Source organism: Physcomitrium patens, chromosome 13 (assembly GCF_059467195.1).
Source record: "Physcomitrium patens ecotype Gransden chromosome 13, ASM5946719v1, whole genome shotgun sequence".
NCBI lineage: Eukaryota > Viridiplantae > Streptophyta > Bryopsida > Funariales > Funariaceae > Physcomitrium > Physcomitrium patens.
Genome location: NC_143422.1, coordinates 15,674,571 through 15,684,605, shown reverse-complemented (window position 1 = coordinate 15,684,605; position 10,035 = coordinate 15,674,571). Strand labels below are relative to the sequence as shown.

Below are 10,035 nucleotides of genomic sequence, written 5' to 3'. Positions count from 1 at the left end.
TTAACAATGTCATACTATCAATATGGAAGAACCTGAAAAACTTCGTTCTTTTGAAGAAATCTTTTGTCTTTAAAAATTCCAAACAAAAAAGAAAAAAGAAGAAATTATCATCAAAGGAAAAATAAAGCTTGATTGCTATGATTAAGTCAAAACATAAACCACACAACATCGATCCACCAAAAGACGAAGTAAGAGTGGAATGGGTCAAAGAAGCGTTGACGGGCAGCCACGGGCGGCTCCAAAAACGAAGGGTGGTGCGAAAAAAGTCGGCGACCGAAAGACGGAAGCGACGTCGCCTTTCTCCCGCCAGACGGCGTCCGGAGGGGGCTGGGTCAAGGCCACCAGGAGCCCAGCGTCGTGGACGTCAGACAAGTGCCGTCTTGGGGAATTGCGCGGCCGGCGAAGCCTCGATTCTTCATGATTTCCGATTCATGTTGTTTTTTTTTTTTCTTTCTTTCTTTTTTTTTCTTTTTTTTGATGTGTGAGCGAGCCTTGTTCGATTAAGGCAATCTGCATTTCGACTCGTCTGCCGTAGATTGTTCCGGTAGTGTGAGAAATTGGGGTTGGGTTCGTGGTCCGCCACTGCGGATGCTGCAAAAGATGCTTTGTGGAGCTCGATGACGCGTGCGTCGTGAGAGAGTGAGAGGTGGGTGGGTTCGGAGAAGGCAGGTGGGACGAGAGCTGGGGGCGTGGACAGGCGGTGGTGGTGGTGGTTAGTTGATGGCAGGCGGTGAATTAGGGCTGCTGCTGCAAGGAGACAGGGAATTCATTGTGGGTCGTCACTCGGATTGATTCATCAGTACGTGACTTAGGGGCCATTTGCTTGCGCTCCTCCGGCGTTTTTAGGCGAAACGGGGAGCTGGCTGCCAGCTTCGAGCCCGTGACGAACATTGGGCGCTGGAGAGTTGAGTGCGATTGAAGGCACAGGGGACCTGAGTTGCGGTGTGTCGTGGAGTTTTAATCCAGACCGCAGGGGTTTGAAATTGAGGCGTTAGGGTTGCGAGGTTGGCGTTTTGGAAGTGGTGTTGGGTTCCGGACGTGCTAGAAATGCGGAACGGGGAGGTAGTTAGGTTTGTGGAGTAGCGGATTGTGAACAGCAGGGGGGGGGGTGAGAGTGTTCGGTGCTTTAGAGGAACTGATACTGTGTTTTACGGGGGGGAGGATTCTTTTCTTCCCGTTAGGCAGTGATCAGATGACGTCTTTGGGTGGTACATATTGGTGTCACCAGTGCAACCAGACCGTGAGGCCGACGAGCGGGGATGAGTTGATTTGCCCGACTTGTAACGAGGGTTTTTTGGAGGAGATCGACAACGCTGGGGGCGGTGGTGGTGGTGGGAGGAGTGATTTTCAGGGGCCCGGTGGCGTACATCAGATGTTCGGATTTGGAGGTGGCGATGTAGATTTGGGGGAGCGTGCAGATGCGCCAGGCGGGGTGGCGGCCGAGTTCCGGCGGTTCCAGGCGGAGCCCCGAGGGATACGATTTCCTGGGCGGATGAGCGGGCACCCCGCGGTGATACAGGTGCTGGAAGTGATGTCGCACATGCTACAGCAAATCCAGCCCTCTCAGGGCGGGCAGGAGTCCGGTGAAGCGGACACGACTGGTGATGAGTCGCGGGCGAGGGGGCGGGGCGGAGTTGCTGAGGACGGTCCGGGGGAGTTCAATCCGATGTTGATGTTGCAAGGGCAAATGCAGAATTTTCTGGGTGGAGGGGGCAACGTGGAGGTGTTTTTTGACAATGGGACAGGAATTCCTCGAAGGCTGCCTGGTAATTTCGGGGACTACTTTCTCGGACCTGGACTGGATCAGCTGATACAGCAGCTCGCAGAGAACGATCCCAGCAGGCACGGGGCGCCTCCGGCGTCGAAGAGTGCGGTGGAGGCGATGCCAACGATCCAGATATCACAGGAGCATCTGGGGACCGATGCCATGCAGTGTGCTGTGTGCAAAGACGAGTTTGAGCTGGGGGCGTCGGTGCGGCAGATGCCGTGCATGCACATGTACCACGCGGACTGCATACTGCCTTGGCTAGCACAGCACAATTCATGCCCTGTGTGTCGGTATGAGATGCCGACGGACGAACAGGTGTACGACCAGAGCCGGTCAAATTCAACGCCAGCTGCGAGCACGACCGCGAACCCGAATTCTGGTGGCAACGGTGCGGGGGTGGACGGAGGGGGCACGTCAGGGGGTTTCACATTCTGGGGTCCTCCGGCGAGTTTCGGGACATTCCCGAGCGAGCAGACGTCGAGTGGCGGCAGCCGAGATTCAGGATCCAGTGCACCGACGAGTGGGTCTGGGAGCGGGGTTCAGGCAAGTAGTGCTCCAGCACCAGCGCCTACTCCTGGGAGTGGCGGAGGCATCGGGAGACGGATGTCGTTCCACCTGCCGTGGTTCCGGTCGTCAACACACTCGCCAGCCACGGCCCCTGCATCAGGATCGTCCGGAGCGGGTGGAGATGGTGGTGGAGGCGGAAATCAGGGTTCTGGAAGCCGAAGGAATGCGGGAGACGGGCACATGGAGCCACACTCAGAGTTGGATTGAAGTTCACCTGCTCTCTCTGATGTTGAGTTTGTTAGTGAATTTTGCTGTCCCAGTCTCGTTCTTTTGTTTTATTTTTCTTTCCCCCTACCCTCCCCCTCGTATATATACACACACACACACACACTCACTCACACATATATATACATATATATAGATACAAATTTAGTTGAGGTGCTTCTTGTCTGGTCATAGCTGTTTTTAGTCTAAATGGTCTTGTGGTGATTTTCCGCTTATATTCTTTATATCCGCAGGCTGGGTTTTCGGGAGATACTACTGCTAGGTGGTTTGTTACGCCGAAGGCTCGTAGATTGCTGTCAAAGATTGTTTGATGTGTTCCTGGTGAGGGAAGGTTGCAACTTCTGCTTCGGGTGTCGGACGTTCTTTTTTCTTTTTTCTTTTTTCTTCCTCCTCCCTCTTCTTCTTCTTCTTCTATACTCTGAATCACGAAAATGAGAATGAAGTGGCAGCCCAAGTTGGTGTGGCTGTCGTTATGCGGAGGGTGTAGTAACTCTCTGCTCTGCATGTCTTTTTCGTTGTGTGCGGACGCAGACGTGCATTAATGGCGAGCATCGAACTCAGCTTGGTGCTGTTTGTATTTCTTTTCTTCGCGTTTGTATTTGTGCACTTATGGGGACACTTATCGTTTGGTTTCCAACTCAGCCCTTCTACGAGCCTTGAGTTAGTCTTTTTACGCCGCGGAAGGATTCCTGAAATACATTTCGTAGTTTCCTATGGCAGACGCACTCTCGAACCTCTGCTGTGTAAATAGTAGGATTTTTCGTATGAGTTTGCACCTTTACTTCAGGTACTTCCTGAAGCTCAGTGTAATTATTAGTAGCTTGGATAGCTTTGGTAAAGCTTATTCACTTCATTTGACATGCAGTAGCGTATTATGTTTTTTTTCGCATGCATTCATGGGCTTAGTGCAGGTTCGTGTGTGCTATTGCATAGGAAGGCGTTTCGAGGAGGGAAATTTTTGTTTGTTTTGTTTTGTTTTGTTTCGTGTTGTTTTTTTATTTTAGTGATTTAATGATCAGAGTGGGATTGGTAATATGAATATATTTTGTTTTATTGGACTGTTCTCCCTTAAATAAGAAGTATTGTTACAGGAATTGGAGTTAATTTTTGGTGAGAAATGTTCAAAGCTCATCTTGATGGGTTGTGCTCGAATAACGTGTAGGAGAGACATAATGGGGCTCATCGACGTTAGTTGGTGCAATTGTCAGAAGTTTACTCTTGGACACAACTGGAAGTCACTGATTGTCGACCTGATGTTAGCTTTTAATCATTAGTGCCGTTCATCACTGAACATAATTTGCGCAGTCTCTATTAAGTCTTCTTTGACATATTGCATTGTGCGTCTTTTGCAACCAACTGGAGCATGGAATCTTTTGTTCGGGTTGATTTAAGCTCCTGGTAAGTTTGGACATGCTTTTATTGGCGTATCTTTAGGATGAATCTTCCTCTGTCGACTGTTCTGGAGTTGTGTGGTTCTTTGTTTGGTGTATGATACATGTGCCATGCTTTATGATTTAAGGCATGGTGTTGAGCTATGGAATTGAAACCATTCTGGTCTATGGATATTAAGATCTCATACTCTAAACGTCTCTAATTTTGGTTTTTTAATTTTTTAAATCTAATAGTTTATCATTATGGAACAAACCAATAAACCCTCCGAATATGCAGTAAGTGAACAGATGTTGGTAGAATATGCTGAATGCGGAGTTGAGATTCCTCCAGTGCCTTGTCGAGGGTCCCCTGTGCTGTGCATTTTGTTTCCAAAGTTCTGATTTTGTGTCTGATTCCCCCAAGCCCAGATAAAGTCACTGTGAGGGACTGCGTATGACGAAATGCACCTTCCTCTACCGACCATTCTGCTCAAGGTGGCTCTAATTTATTTCTTCCTACTCCAATTGTACTTGCTCTCTGCTTGTTTAATAATAGTAGCCAATTTCTTCTTTATGCTTACGGTTGTAGTTCACGTTAACAATGCTGACTGTAGGTGTATATAGGAAATTGTTCTTGGAGATCTCATGGGGATTACTTGGAATAGTACAAGCTCTAAAGTGTCAAAATAACTTCCCGAAAGATGGTATAATATTGACTTTAAAGACAAATGTGGCATGATTTCTTGAAGTCTTTCAAATCTATAGAGACATGGTTTTTAATTTATTTTGAATAACTTTCAAGTGCACATTCATATTTGTGCAACTTATAATTGACCACAGAGTGGTCATGCAAATATAAAAAAATTGATCCAAGAAAATCTAAGATATTTATACTTTGTATACATTGATTTAAAAGAAAATAAAACTTATATATCTCTCTTTGGTATTTTAAAATCTAAAAAATATTACTAAAAAATAAATATATGCTAAGATATTTTAAAAGTTGATTATAACTATTTTATTTTTTAAAAAATATTAATAGTAAGAATAGTTTAGATTATTCAAAACAAAAGAAATATACTTTATATATGTCTTAGATTATACAAAAGTTTACGTGTATTACAATTAAATTCTTTGATTCATCACATCACTTCAAAATCTTTCAATTAGTAAAGACAATATTATACAACAAAATTTGATTTATATTTGATTTTCTATATTAATTCTTAAAGATATATAATATGTCTTTGAATATCATTTTATAATCTCTAAGTTGATTCAAACAACATTCTATAAATATTATAGACTTTTATGTTTTGCATATAAATGGAACTAAAGTAAAATAAATTTGATTGATTACATATTCTATATGAAATATTGTGGAAGATTCTTTGGATTCAATTTAGATATACAAGGGTCTTTCTATATATCTTATATCAATACAATGTTTTTTGATTTTTTTTATTAAAGTCTTTAAAGTTACTCTTGAATCATTCCATAACTTTGACATTTATTCTTCAAAACTTTTTGTATTCAAGAAGCTTTCACGTGGTCTTTTTATTAATTAGTATATCTAGGAGTAAAATAAATGTCAACCTCTGTTTTATTAATGTATTTTTTTAATATTATAGTCTTTAATAATATAATGATATAAAAATACCAATACAATATTAAATAAAGGAATCTTATAGCTCAATCAAAAATTTAAAAATACCTATGAAAAAAATGAGCTCAAAGTACCTCATTGTTTGTGCTTCTAGAACTTTATAAAACATTGATGCATGGTATTAGAGCCAGAGGTGCAATCAATGGCATTAATATTAATTAAGTAAGATCTACAAAAAAAAAATCGTATAAGAAAGGATTCTATTACAATTGTGCTTTGATTGCTTTTGACCTAATTCTAAGTTTACTTGCACCTCCTTTGTATTATTTATTTGACTAGTGTATTTTTGCATTAAATTCTTTAATTTTCTATTTGCAACCCACATGATCTAATTATGTTAGCTAGATAACGTAGAATTTTGGTATTAAAATTGTTTGATAAACAAAACTATGGACCTTGAGGAATATGATTTGTAGATGGATTTTGTAGCAAGGACAAATATTTTGATGTATTCCATAAGTTGAAAATAGATATAAACATAAGCAATCAACTCTCCTCATTTATTCTTATTATACTTACATTGCACCATTAACAATGCATCCAACATAATTTTCAAATATTACAATTGTATAGCAATGATAAAAGAATGCGCATAATTATAACTAAATCAACTAGTATAAAATGCTATACAACATCTTTCTTGGCATCAACAACCATAGGAAAAAATATCCTAGTTGTTAGCTTTTTTGTCTACAATGGTAAGTGCAAGACATTTATTTTGGTTTTTTAATGCTTCTTTAAAGCCAAAACACTTGTATCAATGGATATGCTCACAAATTAAGACCAATAGATGGAAGATGATATATAAGTGGCATATTTTAATACTAAGCTCAGATTTTGATGTGATAAATTATTCAAAAAATTTCATTCTGATTTAGTTCTACCATTGGTTCCAACATTAATGAATTTCTTATACAATTCGACATCATTGTGTACAAAAAAAAATCCATTTTTATTTAAAGATACTTAAAATATTATTGTATCTTAATTTGATATAGAGACTAATCAAAGGATTATTAATTTCTTTACTTTCAAGGCCTTCTATTATTGTGTGTATTTAAGAAATATATTTTTTGTAGATTTGAGAAGTACTCAATGCTTAAAAAATATCTATAACTTCTTTAACAAAATTTTAGATACAAGCACAATATTTACCTAGTTTGTTACTAAGTTCAAAGAAGCCTTAGAGTCTTGTAGTTGGAAAGAGATCTAGCATCAAATGTAGCAAGAGTACTTCAATGTGAGTCTACAAATACATTTTTTTTCTTAAAAATGAGGTAATATTACAACTTATATTGTATGGCTTTAAAAAAATGCACGAACAAATTCAATTAAGCTATGAATACATATAAACAAGTTTGTAATAGATATGGCTTCAATAATAGTTTATTCATGATAATCAAAGATATGTATTCTAATATTACTCTTATTATATGAAGATCCAACAAGTGAACTATTATTTATTAGACTACAATATTTCATGCAACTATTGTATATTTTTATATAATTGAGATACTTTGTAAATATGCATATAATGTATTATCTTTGAAGGATGTCATAATGCCGCTTTTTCAATATTTTCTTGATTTTTGGCAAATTCATGAAAAGAAAATTATGCTATTCAACCTACTTTCTTGTAATCTACTAAGAAGTAACTTAATATGGACAAGTTTAACTTAAGAACCTTGCTAAGATCATATTTGGTATGTAAACTTACTATACTATAGTTGTAAACTTGTTTGCTAAGATTTTGAACATATAAATGTCTATTATAGAGATTAACTTAAGATAGTTCTATTAAAAAATTAAAAGTCTTAAAGAATTATAATCATAAGATCAATTGCTTTAATTTGGAGAAAAACAACCTTCTACAAATCTAAAAAATACTAATTGACAAGAAAATATGACTTATAAGAGTCTAAAAGAAGTTAAATATGGTATTGGATCAACTCATGTATTAAGCACCATTCAATAATAAAGAAGATTGATTATATACTTACTTCCAATAATATCTATGAAAATATATTTCTACAACATTAAAAATATATATTGACAAAGGTGGAATAAAATAAGAAGTATTTAGATGGAATTAAGGCATTGTTATGTGATAGATAACAAGGTTGGTTATATGAAGTATAACTCACGTATGATCCATTCTTTTTAAAATATTTTTTATTAATATCCATATCAAGTTTAAATTAGATGGATGAAAAAAATACTATTGATTAAGTTGGAGATAAAAAAAAATAATGAGATCCAACTACAATTTCCATTAGATCTAAAGAGTCTTAAAGTATTTAATAATAGAATGTTCCAAAATTTAAGAACAATCAACATTTAAAGGATTATAAATTAAAAGTTTGATAAATAAGGTAGAGTAGTAAAAGAGAAGTTAAAAGATAGTTGAAAAAAATATTCAAAGCAACCAAAGTCTAAAGTATAAAGAGACAATTGGCACAAATGAAGTTGAAAAAGATCAATCATCTCAACCAATAAGACAATGTTGAAAAGATGGAGTTGCAAAAAGATTTAATTGCACTCTAGCATAGATACTTATACAATTTGATGTGGTGGTTCAAAGATGAAGTAATAGCATGGGAACTAGTAGTTGTAGTTGGCATTGACAATACAATTTCAGAGAATCTAAATGAGTGAGATTTTTGATTTATTATGAAAACCTACTACTTAAAGAATGAAAGGAACAACTAGCTCTTTTAATGAAATATGATAATCTTAAAGATAATAGCCATACATGCATCCAATTTATATGATACTAAAAAGATATATCAATTCAATGGTGTATGACTCGTAAGATACAAAAAAAACATTTAAATTCTTTTTAGTGATCTTTAACTCCAATTATTCTAAGAAGATCAATCAGACATTAACAATCATATTAGCTAAGTTAATTATTGGATTTTGTACCTCAAACTAGGCTAAATTATTTTAAAATGTCATGCATTATCTACAATTAAAACATGTAATAAATAGATTTTTTTGTTGTCATTTTTATTTTTATTTTTATTTTTTTAATATCATTTATATCAAGTTAAATGATTATTTATTTTCTAAAAAGATAGGATGAATGAATTTGATAGAAGATAATGTGGCAATTCTAAAAAATAGAGCTATCAAAAGAAAAAGATGACATATTTGAAGTAAATAAAGAAGATAGTGGGATTTTAAAATGATAAGATCATCATTTCAAAAGATTGTATTTTTTTCATTGTTATAGTATTAAAAGCATTGGAGGTCTTTAAGCAAGTGATGGCATTAATAGAACAAGTGAAGGAGCTCAAAGAGAAATTATTACAATTTAGAAAAGAAGCATAATTGGCCAATCTATAATTCATTATAAAGACATCTTAAATCAAGGAATTAAGAGAATTTTGATTAATAGATCTGAAGTCAATGGCTACAGTCTAATATTAGAATAAAATAATTAAAAAATAGAAATCAAATTAAATGATTAAATGATTAAGACAACAACCAATTTTATATTAAGGTGGTCAAAATACAAAAGATCATGCATAGAATTGGCTAAAAGAGTAGTACAAGCTAGTTGCATGGCTTAGAAACAACAATAATACAAGACTAAAAAGATCCAAAAGACTTTATTTAAAAGTATTCAAAAGTTATTATTATTTTATTAAAAAATAATTATTTTAATATAGAAGTAAGTACAAATAATAAATTAGGGACCAAAAATAAAACCAAGGCAATAATTTCTATCCCATACAATAATGAAAATATCTTTTTTTTTGAAATTGTATCAATTTCTAATAACTGACTACATTGCATATCAAAAATACAAGATCTTATCACCATAAAACCTACTACTATTGATTTGAAAGGTCATGGAGTTACCAAATCCATTGATGAAGAACTTGTTGAGAAAGTACATATAGAAGAAAAAGACAAGTCATTTGAGCAATAAAGATTTAGCATAAGAGTAAATAAAAGAGCCAAATGGCCTAACACTCTATTGCTGGATTAGGTTAAAATTAGTGTTGATCAAAATTAAGAACTTTCATCCTTAATAATCTAATTGGCATAACTTAGATAAGACTATAGATATTAGAAAAAGAGGCCAAGAAATACTTCTTAAGATAGAATCACTTTAAGTTAAATATGAAAGAATAATCTTTTAAAAAGAGATATAATACTATATTTTACATTCTGTCAAATCAAAATTATATTTGGACTTCTTTATTAACTTTTGATGTCATTAAAGTAATACCTTGTATATGCTTAAGAGATAGAACTTATGTCCACTCTATCAAATTGCTTAGCATGATAAAACTATTTTGTGAGTATTATTAAGCAAGATACTAGCATAGATATAACCGTATATAAGGTGAAGATAGAATTCTTGGTAGTCTTGACAATGTAGAGTACTTTTAAAGCTAACTAAATTTAACATCTTGCAATTGGATAGA

The 10,035-nt window shown here is 35.8% G+C and overlaps 1 protein-coding gene across 1 annotated transcript; it reads left to right on the top strand.

Moving 5' to 3' along the window:
• Positions 1 to 396: 396 nt before the first annotated feature.
• LOC112290622 (E3 ubiquitin-protein ligase RING1-like) lies at positions 397 to 3,418 on the top strand. The gene has a single exon (XM_024537095.3). It carries the CDS (start codon positions 1,193 to 1,195, stop codon positions 2,540 to 2,542), a length of 1,350 nt encoding a protein of 449 aa, XP_024392863.1. The 5' UTR covers positions 397 to 1,192; the 3' UTR covers positions 2,543 to 3,418.
• Positions 3,419 to 10,035: the final 6,617 nt, after the last annotated feature.

Coding starts and splice junctions, on each gene's coding strand:
- LOC112290622 (XM_024537095.3), top strand. CDS start 1,193: ATGACGTCTTTGGGTGGTACATATTGGTGTCACCAGTGCAACCAGACC.